This window comes from Thrips palmi, unplaced genomic scaffold (genome assembly GCF_012932325.1).
Source record: "Thrips palmi isolate BJ-2018 unplaced genomic scaffold, TpBJ-2018v1 HiC_scaffold_8, whole genome shotgun sequence".
Lineage (NCBI taxonomy): Eukaryota > Metazoa > Arthropoda > Insecta > Thysanoptera > Thripidae > Thrips > Thrips palmi.
The window spans coordinates 11,771,189-11,792,973 of record NW_023144635.1 but is presented as its reverse complement, the minus strand read 5'-3'; the positions used below and the strand labels follow the sequence as shown (position 1 = coordinate 11,792,973).

The 21,785-nt window shown below is 65.0% G+C and overlaps 1 protein-coding gene across 11 annotated transcripts in view; it reads left to right on the top strand.

Annotated features, from left to right (window-relative positions):
- Positions 1 to 21,785, top strand: part of LOC117653932 (potassium voltage-gated channel protein Shaker) — a 154,421-nt gene that overhangs the window by 106,474 nt on the left and 26,162 nt on the right. Inside the window, exon 1 of one of the 11 annotated variants that reach the window (XM_034399976.1) lies at positions 14,162 to 14,293. The exons of the other annotated variants lie outside the window; for them this stretch is intronic. Within the exon in view, the coding sequence (XP_034255867.1) occupies positions 14,214 to 14,293 (80 nt within the window). The 5' untranslated portion in view covers positions 14,162 to 14,213. Of the gene's footprint in view, positions 1 to 14,161; positions 14,294 to 21,785 lie in introns of those variants that run through there. 11 annotated transcript variants of the gene reach the window in all.

The following is a 21,785-nucleotide window of genomic DNA, read 5'->3' as shown; positions in this document are numbered from 1 at the left end:
AAAGTTGGTTACAGTGTAGGCACCATCGCCAACTAGGTGCTCATCACGGTCAATAATGACACCAGGCTCATTGTGAAGAAAGTCATGATGAAGGGTACTCCGCCTGAAAACTCTAGCATCATTCATGCTTCCAGGTTCACCAACGTGCAAGTGGCGAACAACAAGATCATTATCGACTACTGCCTGCACATTAATACTGTAGCAGTGATGCCTGTTCGTGTACTGGTTTGCATTATGCAGAGGAGCCGTGATGAAGACATGGGTACAATCAATGCATCCAATAATGCCAGGGAAACCTGTAACCCTTCTGAACGTGTCCTTGATTTCCCTTCTTTCTGCTGCTGTTGGCCAGGTGATGAGGGTTTCAGCTAAGTCTTTCAGAGCCTCAATGACATAAGAATAGAAATAGTGGAGCGTGCCTGGCCTGACACCAAACCTCAGAGCCACACTGCGGAAGCTGTCAGGCGTAGCCATAATCCATATAACCATCAGCATTATATTCTGGAACGGGGTCCTTTCTCTTCTGATTTTGCCTGTTCTTCTAAGGTGATCATGTACTTCTGATGTAATGTGCTGAAACAAGAGGGAAACATAAAGTAAGAATTCGCAGAAAGCTGCCACAAGCAACAAGTAAGAATGTAAACATTAAGGCTTCCAAACCTCAAAAACCGTCCTGGTCATCCTAAAGTGTAGCTTAAATGAGAAGTCCCCCATCCTGTGATACTCGTCAATGTCGACTGTGATGAAAACCCACGATTCCTCACCACCTTCTGAAAAGGGAAATATCACAGTCCACAAAAGAAACCACAAACTTGAACCATAACCTTCCTTGAACCTACCCAGCCATTCATCATCCTCTAGCGCCATAATCTCCATAGCCGCAACGACAGCGATGGCACGGAGGGCCGCATTTTCTTCTTCCTCTTCCTCAGCAAATAATGCCAATGCTAACTCGGCATCATTAACATTATCGACTGCCATTCTTGAAAATGTTAACACTGACAACTGCCCGGTTCCTCAAGTCGGTTCGGTTCGGCTCGCTCGGCTGTGACAGCTGACAGCTGCGATGTCAGCCTTCTTCTGTTCTGATTGAAGTTGCATGCAGGTCCGCTAGATGGCGTTACTAGTCGCTTGACGTCTCCCCACCTCCCCCCACCCGTCCCACTTCACTCAAAGCTCGCTCGGGCGAGCTTAAGCCTAAGCCAGCGCGAGCTTAGAAATCCAAGCTCCCTTAACTTGATATAACTACGTATATTCTTTCCGCTTGCCGAGCTCGAGACTGGCCCCATGTTACGCCTAACTTGTCTAATGGTCCGGTTGCGCTCTGTCTAACGGTTCCGTTTTCTTTTCCAGGTGAGTACCGTCCGATTAGGCAGCGGCTAGCCCCGTTGGGTAAGCGCCTTGCCTTCCTTCGAGGCCGCGCCGCGCGCCGCCCGGATCCGTATTCCGCGCCGGTAGCCGGGGCTCCGGGACGGGGCTCCGGGACGGATGGGTTGTGCAGCGCTGCTTTGTTTCAATTTATGACTGCGCTGCGGCTGGGCCGGGATGGGGTTCTTCCTGATGGGGTTCTTCTTGGGGACGGCCTGCGCGCCCTGCGCCATCTGGCCGTCCCTGCCGACCGCTCCGCCTGGGTCCGCCGCCCTGCCGGGCAATCCGGCCGGATTTGGCGTCAAAACTCGGTTTTATGAGCGGAGCGTGGCGGGTCGGCCGGGCCGTGCGCAGTGACTGCCGACTCCAGTGTACCGGGCCGCGCTGCAAAATTCACCACACCGGCACGGTGGGATGCAGGGGAGGGGGAGGGAGGGGCGCACAGTGGGCCAGAAGACCGGTGGAGGCGGCCAAAACTCTAGACGCGTTTTGAGCTCCAAAATCGCTAAACAGGCCTCGAACCGAACGTGTGACCCCACCAATGGATTCCTCGTTCGGAGAGCAATCCATTGGTGGGGTCACACGTTCGGTTCGAGTCCCATTTAGCGACTCTGGAGCTCAAAACGCGTCAAGAGTTTTGGCCGCCTCCACCGGTCTTCTGGCCCACTGTTAGGCGGCCGGGGCGGCCGGGGCTGCCGGGCCTGGCGGCAGCGGCGGGGGGCGGGGCTAGGACAACGCGCTCCACGCCAAGGCTCGCGTTAATTCCCCGGCCACTTCCGGTCGACCCCACCGCCTCCGTGACGGACGGCCGCGCCGCGCCCCGCCCCGCGACCCAGTGCCAAACGTGAACGCACCTCCTTATCTCACTGCGGAAATTGGCGCAGAAAATGAAGCGAGCGATCGAAGTGGTGGAGGGGGAATATAGTATGCAGCTCACTAGCGCGGGCCGAGGGCGGCCGAGGGGTGTCGGGTCAGGCTGGGGAGGGGGCTGCACCGCATGGTATGCACCAGGCCGCCGAAAGGGGCGGGCATCACGAAAGCCTGGATCGTACCCGAGCCACCCCCGCCCTCTCCCCTCCCTGCTGGCGCCCCGCGGGCAGCTATCTCTGTCTGTTCTGCGATGTTCGCACTCCGGAAGGAATAACAAAAAGAAACACGAAAGAAAGGGCAAACACTGCATTGGACATGATTTGTAGCTGTCCCGCCTCACGCTTCACAACGGAAGTCGTCGCGATATATTTGGCTGGAGCGAGCAGGAGAGGAGTGGTTAGTGGGCGTGCGAAGTGCGAAGCGGCCCAGTCTGCGTCCGCCCTGTGGCCCTGCGGTGTGGCGGCCCTCGCGCCAGCCGAGCGTGCAGGGCGTATAGAGCGTGCACACCGTCAATCCCAACACCACCACGGGCGTGCGAACAAAAACAAACTCCACACCACTTTGCGTGCGAGTGCATGGATGACACGCGTTGGGTGGGTGCGCGCGCGCGTGCCCAGAAGATGCCGTTTATCCGCAATGCGCTGCGCCACTTGGCCAGCTCACGCAGCCGGACGCAGCCAAGGCCGAACCCCGAACAGAGGACTGCTTCTTTCTTCGCCACCACCCCGTCTGTCACGCGTCCTGACTCGCTGGCGCAGGCCGCGCTGGCTGCGCTGGCTGGCGCAGAGGGAAGGACCTAGGAAGGACGCGGCGAGCCAGCGCCGGACGGACGGGCAGGCAGACGGACGGACAGACAGACAGACAGACAGACAGACAGACAGACAGACAGACAGACAGACAGACAGACAGACAGACAGACAGACAGACGGACAGACGGACAGACGGACAGACGGACAGACGGACAGACGGACAGACGGACAGACGGACAGACGGACAGACAGACAGACAGACAGACAGACAGACAGACAGACAGACAGACGGACGGACAGGCAGACAGACAGACAGACAGACAGACGGACGGACGGACAAACAGACACATCGGCCAGACAGCTGCCCCCCCACAAGGCCCCCACACGGGCCCAGCACGCCCCCGCACCTACCCTTCCCTGTGTCCGCGGTCGGTCGAAAAACTTGCGTGTGTGCGTGTGGGCCAGTGACTTATGGATGAACCCCCCCCCCTTTTTTTCACTGGATCGGCCCCACACTGGCACTGCCGGAACCAAATGTGATGCGGCGAGGCCGGGCACCGGGACCATGCCGGCCAGGCCGCGGCCAGGCCTTGGCGAGCGGGGCTGTTTTATAGGTCCCCGCCAGTGGCGCGACGCCCCGGCGATCGGGTCCGCAGCGACTGGCCTGGCGGGCTGGCGCGGTGCCACGGCGGTGCACTGCTGCCTGGAGCACTGCTCGGTGTTAATGAGCGCCGTGTCGCGCTTCGCGTTCGGCGGCCTCATTACCCAGACGGACGCCGAAACCAAGGATCGGCGGTCGCTCTGTCTCTCTCGTACCCGCGGGGAACGCCCCGCCGAGACGGGGCGACACGTCGAAAGCGCCGTTCGCAATCAGCCTGCCGCTGTCGCTCGGCGCACGGCGGCACGGCGGCGGCCCCGCAGCACGCGGTGCTGTGCAGCGCGGTGGTTGACAGGCTCTCGTCACGACACGGCGCCGACGCCGGGGTCAGCGTCCCGGCCGTCGCGGCAGCGCGCGTCGTCGCGGGCTGGCTGGCTGGCCGCCCGCATAACAGCGGGACGCCGAGGGCGGCGGGCGCGGAGCCGAGCGGAGCCAGGACGCTAGGACCCCCGGACCCCCGCCGGGCCACTGGCAGAGCCTGGCAGAGCCCTGCCACTGCGGACCCTAGCGTCATTAAGGGTGCGTCACTGCGGCACTCGCGCCATAAAGTCTCCGCCGCCCACGCGTGGCACCGCGGCACCGCCACCGCCACCGCGGGGCAGTGGGGTGGCGGCCAGCGGCCGAGGCATGCGCGGGCACGCAGACAAGCAGAAGAGTGTCCACAATTAAAAAGGCAAGCTGCACCCCGCGCCCTTCGCCCAGGCCTTTGCGGATTTCTTCCCGCGCCGCAATTTCGGGCTTGGGGACTCGGCAGGGTCCTCCCCTCCCCTCCCTCCCCGGCCCCCGCCGCACCAGCAGTAGCAGAAAAGGGGTGCGCCCCCCCACCCTCCCGACGTGCCGGCAACAGCTTGGGGGGGCGAGGCGCGGCGAGGCGCGGCGAGTCCGGGCTAGGGGTGCAGCGCCCCCCACCCCACCCCACCCCACCCCGCCCCGCCCCGCCCCGCCCCGCCCCGCCCCGCCCCGCCCCGCCCCGCACGCGGCGGGACGCCCTACCGCGTTGCGGGTTGCCTACCACTCTCCAGCCGGCGCAGCGAGCGCACGCCACGCGACGCCGGGCTGTGTGGGCCTGCCGGAGGCCCACCGCGCGCCGAGCCTCTGTGTGCGTGTGTTTCCGTGTGTGTGTGCGTGCGTGTGTGGGGGGCAGGGGTGGGGGGCGGTGGATCCGTGATTGGGTGGAGTGCGCCGCGCTCGCCGGCTAGCCGGCACTATCAGGTGTGTGTGAGAGGGAGAGTGAGTGAGAGGGTGAGTTTGTGTTTACACCGGCACGGCGACTTGCACAGTGTGTAGGTCGCGGTGCGTCGCCGCCCTGGTCGTCGTGGCCGTCGTCGTGGACGTCGTCATGGTGGTGTCGGATGAGTGTTACGTTCAAGTCGGCCAAAAGGACAAGGCGGTCGTCACGTTGTCGCCGGCACCTCCGGCCTTCCGGGCTTGAGTGGCATTTGGCGCTTCCGGTGGGCTGGCCGGGCAGCGGGCAGTGCCACCTGCTGCCGTGCCGTGCCGCGCCGTGCCGTGCCGTGCCACGCCGCGCCGATGAGGCTATTTCCGTGCGACAGTCTCGTCTCTTCAAGTCTGCCGGCGTGACGCAGCCTTCCTCGCGCTGTGCTTCGCAGTGTCGCGAGCACCGCAGGCCTGTCTGCATAAATTCAATTTCCGAAATATTTGGCGCGGCCCGGCCGTGGCGCTGGCACTGCTGGCGGCAGGTATTCCTTATCTGTGACTGGCTTTCGGCACGGCACCGCCACCCGGCCTGCCGGGCCAAGAGTCGTTACATCGCTCCGTCTCCCTCGCACCCGTCCGGGCCGCGCCACGCGGCGCCACGAGTGCGAGAGGGAGAGAGAGAGGCGCTTCGGGGGCGGCAGCGCCGAGGCAGCCCGCCGGCCCCGTTTGCATTTCATTAGCCGGTGCATCGCGCGGGAAGCACCCCGAATTTGCTTTGCCTGATTGAACCGAAGGCAACCGAAGGCGGCGGGTGGAAAGCGAAACAGCGAAAAGCGAAAAGGATTGTATTTACCGTGGACGCTCCGAGACTCTGAGACCCCTCGCCTCGCCGCGCTCCGCCGCACAGTGGGCCAGAAGACCGGTGGAGGCGGCCAAAACTCTAGACGCGGTTTGAGCTCCAGAGTCGCTAAACAAGACTCCAACCGAGCGGGTGACCCCACCAATGGATTCCTTGTTCGGAGAGCAATCCATTGGTGGGGTCACTCGTTCGGTTCGAGTCCCACTTGGTGACTCTGGAGCTCAAAACGCTTCTAGATTTTTTGGCCGCCTCCGCCGGGCTACTGGCCCCCTGTCCGCCGAGAAGCCTTCCGTGCCGGCTTACATTCACGCCCGGCCCGCTGTTGCCCGTCTGCTCGCTTTTACAAAATGCATCGCATCGATTCGTTTCCAAACTCCTTGCGTGCCCCCGGCGTGCCCCGGAATCCAGTGTGATACAAAAGCGCGCCGCTATGAACGACTGTCGCCCCGAACGAGGCCAAGTGGGGGCACGCGGCACGGCACGGCACGGCACGGCACGGCACGGCACGGCACGGCACGGCACGGCATGGCAAGGCGGCGACTCCAAGGTTACCTGCCACGAGGACACTCGAGTTTATCACTCCAGTCCGCTTAAAGGCCTTAGGGCCGGCCGCGGTGCCTGGCTGGCTGCCTGCCTGCCTGGCTGCCTACCTGGCTGCCTGCCTGGCTGCCTGCCTGGCTGCCTGCCTGGCTGCCTGCCTGGCTGCCTGCCTGGCTGCCTGCCTGGCTGCCTGCCTGGCTGCCTGCCTGGCTGCCTGCCTGGCTGCCTGCCTGGCTGCCTGCCTGGCTGCCTGCCTGGCTGCCTGCCTGGCTGCCTGCCTGGCTGCCTGCCTGGCTGCCTGCCTGGCTGCCTGCCTGGCTGCCTGCCTGGCTGCCTGCCTGGCTGCCTGCCTGGCTGCCTGCCTGGCTGCCTGCCTGGCTGCCTGCCTGGCTGCCTGCCTGGCTGCCTGCCTGGCTGCCTGCCTGGCTGCCTGCCTGGCTGCCTGCCTGGCTGCCTGCCTGGCTGCCTGCCTGGCTGCCTGCCTGGCTGCCTGCCTGGCTGCCTGCCTGGCTGCCTGCCTGGCTGCCTGCCTGGCTGCCTGCCTGGCTGCCTGCCTGGCTGCCTGCCTGGCTGCCTGCCTGGCTGCCTGCCTGGCTGCCTGCCTGGCTGCCTACCTGGCTGCCTGCCTGGCTGCCTGCCTGGCTGCCTGCCTGGCTGCCCGCCTGCCTGGCTGCCCGCCTGCCTGGCTGCCTGCCTGGCTGCCTACCTGGCTGCCTGCCTGGCTGCCTGCCTGGCTGCCTGCCTGGCTGCCTGCCTGGCTGCCCGCCTGCCTGGCTGCCCGCCTGCCCGCCCGCGCCGCATTGCTATTGAGACTGCGACCCTCTTAGTTCATTAGCGACCGACCCGGCTCAACTTTTCCATTCGATTCACGCAGCCGGAGCGGCAATCACTCCTTTAGAGAAAATGCCTTCCCTGTAAGAGAGGATTCCCGTGGCTTTACAGACGAGTCGCCTTTCGTTCCCTGAGAACCTGTCAAAGTATCGTAAGGTATTTGCCGTTTTCGCTGTATTTGACTGACGATTCGACTTCTGGCCCCATCCCAATTGGTTATACCAGCCATGCGGTTTGGACCACAGTCAAAGCAGCCAACCGCGTAGGAAAAAGATAAAAATGAAAAAAAATATGGTGGACGAGAGTGCGAAATTCAGAGTGCCACATTGCGGTCCCGGACTCTCCATTCGGGTCGTTTCAGTGGTCAGCGTGTCGCACGAGGAAAAGGGGCAAACCCTCTCGGCGACTTTTTGTTTTTGTTTTTTTTTTCTGCGCGCGCGTTCATTATCTGAGGACGTTTAGCGTGTGGTATGACTAATAGGCCGGTGATGAGAAAGCGTCCTCGCCTCGTAAATCTTGCGCGCCGCAGGGATGCCGCAGGGATCGGACGCGGGACGGGGTCCTCCCCCTTTTTGTCGCACTACGACGCGACAAGGGCACGGAAAAGAAATTCTTAAAAAAAAAAGGGAAAATGGACATTGCCCGCAGGGTAATGCGGCCACGGCGTTTTGCTCACGTGTGCGAGCGAGACAGGAAGTCGCCCTCTCGGCCTCGGCCCGCTCGGCCCCAGGCCACAGTGGGCCAGAAGACCGGTGGAAGCGGCCAAAACTCTAGACGCGTTTTGATCCCCAGAGTCGCTAAATGGGGCTCGAACCGAACGTGTGACCCCACCAATGGATAGCTCTCCGAACGAGGAATCCATTGGTGGGGTCACACGTTCGGTTCGAGTCCCATTTAGCGACTCTGGAGCTCAAAACGCGTCTAGAGTTTTGGCCGCCTCCACCGGCTTCTGGCCCACTGTGCCACGGCGTTTTGCTCACGTGTGCGAGCGAGACAGGAAGTCGCCCTCTCGGCCTCGGCCCGCTCGGCCCCGGGCCCGACAAGGCTCGACCTATAAGTAGCGCTTCGCTTCGCCTCGCCCTGCTTCGCAAGCTTCGCAAGCTTCGCAGGCAGCAGCTGGCGGGTCCGGAACGACTTGAGCCCGGCCGGCGCGGCCCGCCCCCTTCCGAGTTGGAATGGCCTCGAGAGGCATGGAACCTCCGACTCCGCCCGACTCGCAGTGCACAGTGTGGTGCCGCGTGACCCCGGCCGGGCTCTTCCAGAGACACCGGAGACACGCCGACCGCGCCGGCCGCCGAAACCGGCCACAAATTGTTTTTGCCGCGCCCCTCCCGCTTCGCTCCTACGTCCCTCGGCGCCCATCGACGGCGTCCTCCGGCGGACTCGGCAAAGTGATTGAATCTCGGAAAGTAGCCGTTTTGGCTGACTTTGAGCGGCCACTGCGTCCGATCCAGCGGTGGTTAAAGACTTCCCTCGACGGGGCGGTACTCTGGAGGCTCTGCCCGGAACGCCTCAACAGCGACCACGACTAGTTTGGAAGCAAAAGTTGGTCAAAAAGTGAATGTTGGAATGTTAATGAATACCTAAGTATACCCGGACGGGTACACAGATAACACTCCCTCCTCGACCGCTGAGGTCCAAAAGGCCTCCTCTTGTCAGCACAGAGCGGTGTGACACGCGTCCGCTTTTTTTTCCTGCTCTCCATTTGGGTTAATTTGGTGTTCTGGTGGAGCCCGCAGCGCGTGGTGCCTCACGTTGCGCTGCTCGCACGCCGATAATAATACACCTGCTGCCCCGCCCCGCCCCGCCCCGCCTTGTTTACCCAAAGCCCGCGCGGCATCGCACCATCGCACGGTTTACACGGCCGCGCGCAAACAGGGCAGACGCGCCACTGCAAATCCGCGGCCAGGCTGGGCGGGCTGGGCGGGCCAGGCGCAGTCCACCGCTCACGTGACAACGAAGGGGGGGAAGGGCACGGCGGCGTCGAGCCGTAAAAGATGGGACTCTCTCCCTCGCTCCGTCAGTCACATGTTGCTGGGCTGTAATTGGCTTGCGGTTGCTTCCGCTCGCTTGCCCTGCTGTTTGGGGGGGGCCGCCCCGCCCCGCCCCGCCCCGCCCCGCCCCGCCCCGCCCCGCCCCGCCCCGCCCCGCCCCGCCCAGGTCGAGCAGGAGGCCTTTAAGGCGCGGCGGCCAGGAGGGAAGCCCCGAGTCCCGAGCCCCGCCCGGGCGAGCCAGGGTCACAAAGTTTACCCCTTGTCGATTCAATTACCGACCGGACCGTCGTCGCCGGCTTGCCCTGCTTGGCCTGCTTGGCCTGCTTGGCCTGCAGGGCCGCGAGCTGTCGCGCCAATCGGCGAATAACGACGTTCGCGGCTCACCGGACGCTCCTCCCCCCCCCCCTTCCCCTCCCCCCCCCCCCTTTCCCCGGCGAGGGGGCAGTGATTATGCCCGGCTGGCATTTAGACAGCCACGTCGAGAAGCGGAGCCGCCGCCGTGCCGCACCATGCCGAGCTCCGCAAGCAATATTGTGTGTGCTCAGACCACACGATACACACGGGCACACTGTTGCGAACTATTTAGACCACGGCTTTACGAACTTTTAGTTTTGCTTGAGGATGACTTTATTCTCACTTGATTAGACTGTGTTTTGGTTAAATTAGATAAAATGGATAAAAGTTTTGTTCGTCTTTTGGTATTATCACTTTGACTAGACAGTTCCTTATGACTTTTAAGCCAAAACGACAGACTTGACAACTTTTTTTAAGCGTGTAACCAGGAGGAGAGTCCGGTGAGGAGGAAAAGAGTAATTGTTTGTCATCACGTTTGGATTCGAAAAGTTTTTGGTTGGGTTAGGTAAGGTTAGGTTAAGTTAGACTTCGTGTGAATCGTACGTCACCGTTAGGCGGCGTGCAAATATTGCGTCATCAATTTTTTTGGGGGGAGGGGGTACGGCCTCTGACGACGGTCCTATCTTAAATACATGGGAAGGTTAGGTTAAATCGGGTTAAACCGATGACGGACGGGAGGAGGGGGTCAAAAAGAGGCCTAAAAGAGGTGACGTAATATTTGCACGCCACCTTGGTTGCCCGAGCTACACACACACTGTAGTGAGAAGCCCCGGACGGCCCAAGTCACCGGCAGTGGCGTTGCTTGCGTCGCTTCAGAGCCGCATTGTTGTAAGGTTCGACAGGAGCAGGTCGGGGACGTGATTGGCTAATGGCTGCAGGGCTGCCTGCCTGCCCCGCCTGCCCCGCCTGCCGCGGTGGTCGATTCTCTGCCTGCCTGCCTGGCTGCCTGCCTGCCTGGCTGCCTGGCTGGTCGCGCTCGTCCGCTGCCGTTCGTGTCTATGGGGCGTGTTGTATTGCGCTCAAGAAGCGTGCGCTGCACCTCCCCCTCACTCCCAATCCCCCTGGCCCACTGTGTGGCGGCGTGGCCGTGTTCGCCAGATCACTTTTGTTGCCTTCTCGATGCCCGGGGCCGCTCCACTCCACCAAGTCGGCGGGGCCACGGCCGCCCACGGCCGCGCGCCGCATTCGAGCGGCCGGAGGGCGCAGAGCGGCGCAGAGAGTGCTGCACGCTTCGGAGAGCGACGAAAAGAAAGTGCCGACAAAGTGGCCGGGCGAGTCGGCGACGCGGGGCGGTGCATTGCAGTGCATTGCAGTGCAGCGCCAAGGTGACGGCGGCGGGCTGCTCGGGGCGAAGGCAGAGCCCGGTGAGCGGGACTCGCTGGGACCGGGAAGGAACCGGTGCGCGGCCGTGGCACACAACAGACTCATTCCGAACAGCGCGCTCCGTCGCTCTGTCTCTCTCGCACCCCTACGGGACGACCCGCGAGCGCGAGGGTGACAGAGCGGCGAAAGCTCAGTTCGGCATCGGCCTGCAGATAGCACGCGCAGCACGCGCGCGGTCACGCAATATCGCCGCTCGATTCGTCACGCCGCCATCTCCCCTCTGCGAGTCGTTGGGGGGGGGGGGGCAGCGCCGCCACCGTGCTGACAAGGGTCTTTGCCAGGGCTGCAAGTGCACACGTGTGTCGATTGGTTGCCGCCGAAGGGAAAAGCTTTTCCCGGCGCTCCGCTCGGCGCTGGCGGCCTGCTTCGCCTGCTTGCTGGTGGAGGCGGCGGCCGCGGGCGGTGCACAGTGGGCCAGAGGACCGGTGGAGGCGGCCAAAATTCCAGACGCGTTTTGAGCTCCAGAGTCGCTAAACGGGACTCGAACCGAACGTGTGACCCCACCAATGGATTGCTCTCCGAACGAGGAATCCATTGGTGGGGTCACACGCTCTTTTCGAGTCCCATTTAGCGACTCTGGAGCTCAAAACGCATCCAGAGTTTTGGCCGCCTCCGCCGGTCTTCTGGCCCACTGTGCGGTGCGGGGCGGCGCGCCTCCCATCGCCATGCCTCGCGGTGCGGAGCGGTGCGCGGATAAGGAACGGGCGCGGGGGAGGCGGGGCGGGAGAAAGTTTCCGTAAACCTGGTCGCCCGGGGGAAGGGGAGGGCGAGGGGAGGGTATAGGCCCGTAATGTCCCCCCACGGCGTCACACGTCTTCATAATGCACGAATCCTGCAGCGGGCGGAGCAGGCCGCGACTGCGCCACGGCCGAGGCCTCCCTCCGCCGCCCCGCCGCGTACCCTGCGCCTGTCGACTGATTCCGAGGGCCGCCTTCGTCGCTGTCTCTCTCGTACTCGTGGGGCGTCCCGTATAGGTGCGAGAGAGACAGAGCGACGAAGGCGGCCCTCGGAATCAGTCGACTGGCTCTGGTTCGCTTTCCGCCGCGAGGACTCGCCCCGGCCAGGCTGACCGCACCAGCCGCTACAAATCTTGACAGACAATTAAGGACAACAGCGATGTGTCCGCCCCCGCGGCGGCCGGGCCCCACCCCACTGGCTGTTGTTGGCAGGGCAGCGCGCGGCGGCGTGTGCCAAGTGCAAATGCCCGGTCGATACCTCGATACAACGATTGATGCGCTGGCTGCTGGCTGCCCCCTGGCTTGTCTGCCCCCTGGCTTGTCTGCCCCCTGGCTTGGCTGCTAACGGTGGGGCGCCGCAACGGTTCGCCTGGCCGCGCCTGGCTCGACTCCGGTGCTTCCGTCCGCCCTGGACGCTCCGCCCTGCGGCTGGCGGTGGCGGCGCGGGGCGCGGTCCATCGGGGAAGTCCCGCCGGAAAAGCCGGAGGGAAACCCGAAGGGCATCCGAAGGGGCATGAAGCGCGGTGCGGTGGCGAGCTCGGCCTCGGAGGCAAAGCTCGGAGGAGGGCTGCATCACACGGTTTGTTGACTCATGGGGGGTTGCCCTGCCCCCTCGCAGCTCGCAGGGCCTCGTGGGGCCTCGTGGGGCCTCGTGGGGCCTCGTGGGGCCTCGTGGGGCCTCGTGGGGCCTCGTGGGGCCTCGCAGGGCCTCGTGGGGCCCACCGCCCTGCCTTCACGGTGGCTGCCTCGCGCTCGCGCCGAATGCGGGGAATGCTTTCCGATGGGTCCTATGAACAAAGACCGATGTCTTTTGGGTCGCTCGAACAAAGACCGATCTCCTTCGGGTCGCTCGAACAAAGTCCGATCTCCATTTTGGCCGTTTCTGCATTCGCCACTTCTTTATCTTGTAGTTCTCGCAACAGAGATCCAACTCAAACAATAGTTTGAAGGTTTTGTTCCAAACATATTACAGAATGATTTTCTAAAACCCATTTGTGTGGAATCAAAACGTAGAGATTGTTCTGGGACTTCAAAATGAACGCGTTGAGAGGTTAGGAAATGGAGATCGGTCTTTGTTCGAGCGACCCAAAGGAGATCGGACTTTGTTCGAGCGACCCAAAGGACATCGGTCTTTGTTCATAGGGCCCATCGTTTCGTTGATGAACCAGACTGGCGCCTGAGAGTGACTGGAGGTCCACGTGCAGCGACTCGCCGAGCGACTCGCCGGGCGGCGCCACGACAGCCCCTTCTTTTTCCAGTGTGCATTCGCATTCCTGATGCGGGCTGCCTGGCTGCCTCACGGGGTTTGCACTGGAGGCCGAGTCATGGGGTGTGCCAGTGTGCCGACGGGACGGAGGGAAGGCCCGGCTGGAAAGGCCCGCCCCGCACTGCCTGAACGCGGGCCGCCCCGCCGAGGCGTTTACTTATGCATGGGGCAGGCGGCGGCGGTCAGCTGCCGGGCACGTCCTCGTCCTCGTCCACGTCCTCGTCCACGTCGCCCGGCGGTGGCTCCCTCACTGTCCTCGCGGCCAGTGTCCGCCGCCATGAATGCAGCACGGCCGACTGCGGACTACATTAGCCGAGCGTGCGTGCGGAGCGTGCCGCTGCAGTCCCCGCGGCCCGGCCGGGCCCGGCCCTCCAGTGCCCTTGCGTCGGGGCGTGGCCGTGGCCGGGGCGCGGGGCCTCGGCGTGGGGCCGCAGCGCGTGGCGGGCCGCGGCCACATAAGATCCTCGGCCAGGCAATTTCACGGCGCTTCGCTCCGCCTCGCTCGGCTCCGCGCTTCGCCATCGGAAGTGCGGAATGCACGACACGCACGCGGGGCGGAGGGGCGCGGCGGTGAGGCGGCGGGGCGGGACACGCGAGCCCGTCCCGTGCCGTCCCCGTCGGCCCCCCGCCCCGGCGGCTAGGGCCGGGCCCCCCAGTGGTGATTCCGGGCCGGGCCCTGGCCGGGCTGGCCGGGCCGATATGCTGGCCGACCGCCGCCACGCGGGGCCGTCCGGGCCGTGCGCCGCCGGGGCCGGCGGGGCTGGCCTCCAATGGGCCCGATGACCAGTAGCCCGGTAGACCAGTGTCGTGTCCGGTGGCGTCCGGGTCTGGTCGGCATCGCGGCGTCGCGGCGTCGTTGCGTCGCGGCCCTCGCGTGCGTCGCGTGACATGGCGGGCCGCGCGGCGGACGACAAGCGCCGCGAGGACTACATGAGGGAGTACACGGGCAGCGCCCAGGCTCGCCGCACCGTGGCCCACCGCGCCGACGACTCGCTGTTCACCGCCATGTTCGCCGTGCTCGTCGCGTCCGTGTTCACGTTCGCCCTGCTGCAGTACGCCATGGGGGCGTTGATCGCGCTCCTCTGATGCCACCATGACGCCGCCGCGCGCGCCCGGCCCGTCCAGTGCGACGACGACCACGACGACGACGGTGTGGGAGGGGCGGGTGGTGAGGCGTGTGCTCGGCGCAGGCATGAGGCTCGGCGTCGTGAAGTGATGACCCCAGCATGGCGGCGGTCGCCGGCATCTACGGCATTGGCGACGATAGCGGACGGAGGTACCGGCCGTTCATCTCCAGGGAGGACCAGTAAGTTGCTCCACGACGCCTCCTTGTCCTTGTTTTGCAGCGTGGCGCCTCGCTGAGGCAAGGCCCGCGGGCCGTGACCCGGGGCAGCCGTCGGCGGTGCGATCGGCTTCGTTGAATGAGTGATTGCTGGCAGATTGATTTTCGAGAAGGCGGCGCGGCGTGGCGGGAAGGCAGGGAAGGGTCACCGCGCCGCGTCGTGCCGCGTCGTGCGGCCCGGCCCGGCCCAGACCGCCCAACCCACCCAGGGCGACGAGGCGGGGCCCGGCCGTTCCCGCCGACCTCCCCGGAAGTCTTTTCTTGTGACCCAGTACATTTTCGCGTGTGTATTGGGAATGGCTCCTGCGATGCAGCGGCAGCGATAGCGCGCTGGGCCGGCGGACCGGCGGACGCCCGGCATGATTTATTGCTGGGAGAAGTTACTTTGCGCCGACCCTGCAGTGCCAGCCAACACCTTGACCCGGCGACGCGACTTTCGCCCTCCGCGCTTCGCTTGACTTCGCTCGGCGCTGCACCGCCTGGGCGGCCGCGCCTCCCTCGCCACCGCCAACATCAAAGCGAGCGCGGCGAGCGATGCCGGCCGATTGATCAAGAGCCGCGCGTCTAGTGCGGCAGTGGCGTAGCGAGGCGTAGCACGTCCCCCCCCCCCTGGCAACGCCGTGGCTGCCGTGGCTCCACCAGCGCTTCCCTAGTTCTCTTCCTTTCCTTCCCCCCCGTCCTTAACCTTGCGGAAAATGACGTCACGCGCTGCGGTGTGCGGCCGGGCCAGGCCGGGCGGCGAGGGAGGGGGCGGCCGGGGCTGCACTGCAGCGAGGCGGCGCGGCCCGCACCCCGTCGAGGCCGCCGCGCTCGTCACCGCACACAATGAGTGCACGCCATACGTGTTTGCTAATGTGTCGCGGGGCAGCGGGGGCGGCGCGGGGCGGCGAGGGGTCGGGGCTCGGCCAGCGACGCGTCTAGCTCGTCTGGCTGTCGTGGGGGAGGTTGGGACTGGTTGGGACCCACTGCCCCACTGCACGCCGCCGTCACCACTCCACCCGGCAGGTTCGCGGGCTGGCGGCCGCGCGGGACCGGTGGCGCCCTCCGACGGCAGCTGCGGAAGGGCGTCCCGCACTCTGCACGCCAGCGCTGCCGGCGGCCGGGCCAGGAACCACGAGCAAAACAGAGCGGCACTGCGGCAGCGCGCCCCCCACCCTGCGTCCCCGCGGTGCCCCGCGGTCCCAGCGTGCAAGGGGTGTAGGGGGTTGGGGGGCGGCTGGTGCGGCGCAGACAGCGCCTGCAGTGGCGGTGGCAGGAACTGGCGGGCCGACCCCAAGGACAACAGCTGGTTGCCGCTGCTGCCGCGCTGCGCCGCTGCCGCCGTGTTCAGTCGGGGCTCGACGGCGGCCCCGACGCCACCGCACAGCGCTCGCTACGGACGCCCGGCGCAGCCTAGCGCCTAGGCGATGCCCGAGATGGCCACGCTTTTGAATGGGCAATGGGCCACCCGGTACCCAACGACGGACACCCTTGCCGCAGTCCCACTCCTCCCCTCCTCCACCCCGCCCCACCGTGCCGCAGCGCGCCGCCTCCCCGGCGGCGCGAACCACTTCTTGATAATGACTCGCTCTCGCATGACGGGGCGCGAAGAAGCGACCCGCTGATTGGCCAGCGCGGCCGGCCGGCACTCTCTGTTGAACTGTGTGCACTTGACGGCGTGCACCGCGGCGACGACCTCCCCGCGGCCCTCCTCCTCCTTCTCCACGCACACACCGCGGACTCGCCTCTCGCCGCTCTAAATACTTGCCCTCTACATTTAGCTACTCCTGTGCATGACGTATTTTTAGCCCCGCGGCCAGAAGATTGGTTCTGGACGCGCTAAAAGTAGCGGCGCTGTGCGAAAACTCTCGCGCCGAATCCGTCGGCGGCCTTCTCCACGCCACCGCGCCGTCCTGGACGTCCCGGCGTCCGCTGCGTTCCCCGGAAAGAAGGGCTGACGGGCAGTGCCAGTCGCCACGCCGTGCCGACGGTGCCGACGGTGCCGACGCCGACGGCCAGGCCCACGCGGGGAGGCAGCGGCGGCCCGCGGCCCGGCCGCCGTCCTCGGTTGGTTGTCGGCCAAAATGGCAGTATGGGACATTTTTGTTTGTTTGCTGTCGCGTCTTGGAGGAGGACAGGGACTCGGAAGTTCGGGAGAGGGGGGGGGGGGGAGGAGGCGTTTGACTGACATCGCGCCGGGAGGGGGGAAGGGGGGGGGAGGGTAAACAGCGGGTGTTTTCAACGCGACAGAGCGGGGAGGGGAGCAGGGGGTGCAAAACGTCTGGCGGCCGGCCAGCGGCGGTGATGCGGGGCGACCCCTTCCTTGGCCACGCCACGCCCCGCCACGCCCCGCCACGCCCCGCCACGCCCCGCCACGCGTCAGGTGCGGGCCGGCCGAGGGCGCCGAGGCCGGCAGGCATTATCGGCCTGTGATTGGCGCAGCGAGGCCGGGACACGCGGCCTGCCCGCCGCGGGGCGGAGGCTGCAGCGGCCGCCGCTTGCGCACTGCGCCTTGAGACGACCAGCCCCACAGCCCGGCCACGGCCCGGCCCTCCCCTGTCCTGCATACTGGATGAAGCTTCAATTTTTCATCGCACTGTTTACTTTGGCCAACTTCATGCCAGCGCATTGCGAGGGAGTGAGAGAGAGGAACCACCCCTCCCTTCCCTTCCCTGCACCGCGTGTGTGTGTGTACGTGCTGCAGATTGCCAACACGCCCCTGAAAGGATGCTCTTGCAGGGCGGTGTGTCAACATGCTAGCCACTTGACGCTCGCTGCGGCGCGCTGCGGCGGCGCCACAGAGCCACAGGCTGGCCGGGCAATGTCATTCATCTTTAGAATAATGAATGGCGAAGCCGTCCACTTGAAAGCGCAAGCTCCGGGCCTCCGAGCCGCACTGAGTCACGCGAGGGAACTCCACACACAAAGACGGCACATTTTTCGGCGACACCGCTGACGGGTGTTCTTTTCATATTTTATATTCTCCTTAACTTAGATTTCTGTTGAAATGTTTTATCTGGTTTGCGGATAAGGCTAAAAAGGAGATTCCAGATATTTTCCCCTTTCCGCCATTTCCGAAGTGGCACTTCAGCGCCTTTTACACACCACAACCGAGGCAAAACTTGGAGATCCAGGGCAACGGCATTGTCACCCTTCCCTCTGTCCTAAACTTTTCCCACACTCTGTCGACAGATCGGATTGAGTCTCCTTTTGCTTACTCTCTCTCTCTCTGTCCCACAGCGCACCACGCCCGAAAAATAATACGATAAGTCCTCCAACTTGACATCAAGTGCCATTAATTTTTGTCGGTGGGGTCAACATGTGGCATCATTTATCTTCACTGTCTCAGAAAACGTTGGTGTCCATCAAAGCATTATTATTATTCCAGTCACACAAAAAAGTTGTCAATTTCTGACCCTGGCCGGATTCATGGCCGGCTGGTCGTCATCTGCCCGTGCAGGAGCAGCCGGCAAACCGCCCAATAAAATTCTTCTTCTTTGCTGTCACATTTGTGATTGTAGCCATCATTATTTCTCTTCCTCCCACGCCCGGTTTCTCCTCTTCCCGCCTCTTCCTGTTCTCCCTTTTCTCTCTCTCTCTCTCTCTCTCTCTCTCTTTCTCTCTCTCTCCCATATCGATTGGCGCTGGCCGGGCCGGGCCGGGCCGCCTGGAGGCCTGCGCACTGCAGTGTTCTCGCGGAGAGAAGCGAACGATAAGCCAACAGACACAAACAATTAGACCAGATTCGAATAAGGAAAGGGAAAGGCGTTTATACTTGCCGTTTGTTTGCTTTTCCTGCTTTTTGGCAAAACAAAAAAGGCGTAAAAACGGTGAGGGGGCGTGTGCGCGCGCTGAGTCGCGGGGCCAGTGCAGCAGCACCCAGCGCGCACTCGCGGCCAGGCCAAGCCGCCAGGCCAAGCCGCCAGGCCAGGGCGTTGGGTGCGGCCGTCCGGAATGGTTCTCGCAAAAAGTTGCCGCAAACCACGAGGCCGACTCGCCTCGCCGGGGTTCGCGTAGGTCCGCGACCGTCCGCGACGCCATCTCGACGAGAGGACCCGCTGCAGGGCACGAGCGAGGAGGAGTGGGGTCAAAAAATGTGACCTGAAATCCCGCGTCGGGGTCGGGTGGGTCGGGGGGTCGGGGGGTCGGGAGGCCGCGGGGGACGCCCCCACCTTTGTCGAACGGGGAGCAGAGCCGTCACTCCAGCCGCTCCAGCACTCCAGCGCTCCAGCCAGCAGCGCGATGAAGAAGCAACGCCACTGGAATTGCGCGCCGCCCGGCGCCGCCGTCCCTTCGCCCGCAGTACATCATGGCGCGGCATTCCTGCGTCCTGCGTGTCCGCCAAAGATTTATGCCCCAAACAAGCGCAGCGAGGCGCAGCGAGGCCCGGCCCGCCCTGCGCCATGCCTGCGCCATGCCTGCGCCATGCCTGCGCCCCCAGGCAGCACAGCGCTCCCGGACGCCTTCGCCGGCACTCTCCTCTCATTGTGGGCGCCCCACCCCCAGCCCCCGCCCAGCCCGCACGCCATCGCCAAGCCATCGCCCCCATCGACATGGCGGGACCCATGGCGGTGGACACACGGCTCGCCGCCAAGCTGTTGCTCTTCGTTATCAGGCATAACGGACTCAATCTGATTGGGGACCGTCCGGCCGGCCAGCCGGGCGGGGCGGGCGGGGCGGGCAGGCCCAGATGGAGCCTCATCAAACGGCCATAACGCGGAGCCCTCGGCCAGCGTCAGCCTGTGTCTCGGCGTCTGGGTGACTCGGTGTCTCGGTGGCGCATTGGAAAGGCCAACGGCCTGCAGGGCCTGCATGCACGTGGGCCCCACGTGGCGGAGCGCGCCGTGCGGCACGCGGCACGCGCGTCACGGCAAGGGTTATGTAGCTCTACTCGGCTTGGGCTTTCGATTGCGCTGGTTGGCCCCAACCCCCCTGGCGCGGCACGGCGCGGCGGGGCACGGCACGGCGGGGCGCCCCCCCGGTAGCAGCCGCACGAACCTCGCGCCCCGCACGCCCGCGCACGCCCCGCCACCCCTTGGCCCAGCCGAACCGTGCGGTCGCGAGCCGAGCCGAGTCGAGCCGGTGCCAGCCGAGCCGAGGGGGGCGAGACCGAGCCGAGCCGAGCGCCGCGTGGAGCCGAGGCCGGGCGGGGCCCACCGCACCACGCCGCGCCGCGCAGGACGGCGCGCAGGACGGCGCAGGGGGGAGCCGGGCCAGCGGGGCGGCGGGGCGGCGGGCCAGCGGAGGAGGGCCCAGAGCAGGCCGAGCGGGCCGAGCGACGCGCAGTCGTGTGCTGGCGGCAGGGCAAACGGAACGCGGAGCGCGTGGCCGCGGCGTGGCCGGCGGTGCCGAAGTCCACTGCGGTGGCGTAGCCATGGCCTAGCCATGGCGTAGCGGGTAGCATTGCAGCCGCTAGCGTAGCCACGGCCACCATGGCCCACGGCGGCCGGTGCCCGCCGCCCCCGCCGGGGTATCCGCCCCTACCGCCGCCTCTCGCGCCGGGGCACGCGCCTCCGTCCGCCCCTAGTCGCCCTCGCGCGTGACCCAGTGTGTGTGTGTGTGTGCCCCGCCCCCACAGCGCCGCCCCCCAGCGCGCGCCCGCCCCCAGCGTGCGGAAGGCATGGGGCCCGCGAGGGGGGCCCTCCGCCCCCGCCACTCCTAGCTCTTCAAGATTTCCCGCATCGAGTTCATCGAGAAATGGGGGCTGACGCCTGTCCTCAAACCGAGGCAGGACACACGCCCCCAGCTACTGAGCTTGGAAGATGACAGGTGGGTACGACAGTCCCTGCATCCCCCACGCCGGCAGCCTGGCCGAGGAGCGAGGCGCGAGCGTGAGCAAGCCAGGCCCGGCCAGGCCGGGCGAGGCCGCCTGGAGCTGCAGGACAGTGGCGTGGAGCGCCGAGGCGCGGAGAGGAAGCACAAGCACGGCCCAGCGCAGCCCAGCGCGGCTCGGCGCGGCACGGCCGATATGGCCGCCGCGAGACTCTATGGGCGAAACGTCTCGAGAAAACGACCCCATCATGTCCCGGCCCACCATGCCCTTCCTCCCCCAAAGTGTCCCGCCACCATGTCCTGGGGGAGGGGGTGGGGGAGGGCGACTCCTTTCTCCGCGGAAGAAAGCGCCACATTGCAGTAGATCTGGTATTGATTCGGCCCCGGGGTGCTCGACCTAATTTGTTGCCATCTTGGTGATGAAGTCGAGGAAGGTGATTCCCAACGGCGGCAGAGCAGAACCCGGCAGAGCCGCCCCCAAGAACGGGCGGCTTAGCCTTAGCCACCCCGACGCGGCGGCGCGGTCACACCCACTCGCCACTGGGCTTGCCCCTCGGCTTGCCCGGCCTCCTGGAGCGGCGCGGCGGCCCCGCAGCAGAATGGCCGATTTTGGACGTTTTTGGCCGAGTAGCTTTCCCTTTTGGGGGCCGCCGCTCCTCGCTTTGGCTGACTCGGACCGCCGCTGGAGTCCCTGGCTCACTTCCACGCTGCATATATATATATTGATCATACACCATCAACACTGGTACGGGTGTCCCGCCGGCCTCGACCCCTCCCCCTCCTTTGGCCAAGGCCTAACGGGCCCTGCGCAGCCCCCCCCCCCTTTCCAACCCTAGGCTAGGCAGGCATCCTCTGCATTCTCCTATCCCTGATTCCCTCGCGTTCCCATCCTCGCCGTTGTAGCCTCGCGGAATCAATCAAGGCTGCGTAAAGCACGGCGACAAGGGGGGGGGGGGCACCCGCCGTGGCCTGCTGCGTCTTCTCAAAACTGTCCGGTTGAAACCGGCGCGCCATTTTATGCATGTATTCGAGAGGAGCCGGGCTGCGCCGGGCACAGTGCTGGCCTATCACTTTATGAGGGGCCAGGCTTGAAGGGCTCTTGCCCACCCCCGGGCCCCGGGGTCCTGCTCCTGTGAGGTCCTCGCCGTGGGGTCGAGAGGTAACAAACGAAGCTCCCCCTGCCCCCTCCCGCCATCCCCCCGCTAGCCGCCCCGCCCCCCTTTCCGATAACCCCTCGAAACCACGCCGTGCCACGTGGTACCGTCGCCGGCAGCAGAAAGGCACGGCGAATCGGCGTGTGCGTGTGTGTGCGTTTGTGTGTGTGTGCGTGTGTGTGCGCGACGCGAGCCGTGGGCTGACAACTACTAAAACGCACGCGCGTTCAAAATTGGGCGCGCGGCGCTTGCAAGCTCGCCGCATTTTAACGCGAAAAGAATGGAAAAGGGAAGCAGGCTATCACGGTCGGCGTGGCGCCCGGCTCCCGGCTCGAAGGAGCGAGCGAGCAAGCAGCCCCCGCACACACTCGAAAAATGATTACCGCGGCCCTGCCCCCGCCCCCTCCCCCCGGTGCCACTTGGTGCCAAGTGGCGGTTGGCGCGCGCGGGCGGCGCGGGCCCGACTGCCCCGACACTGTTTGATCGGCGTGCTGCCGCGTGCCGCCCCGCGCCGCCCTGCGCGGCCCTGCGCCCTCTGACGGATCATCTCC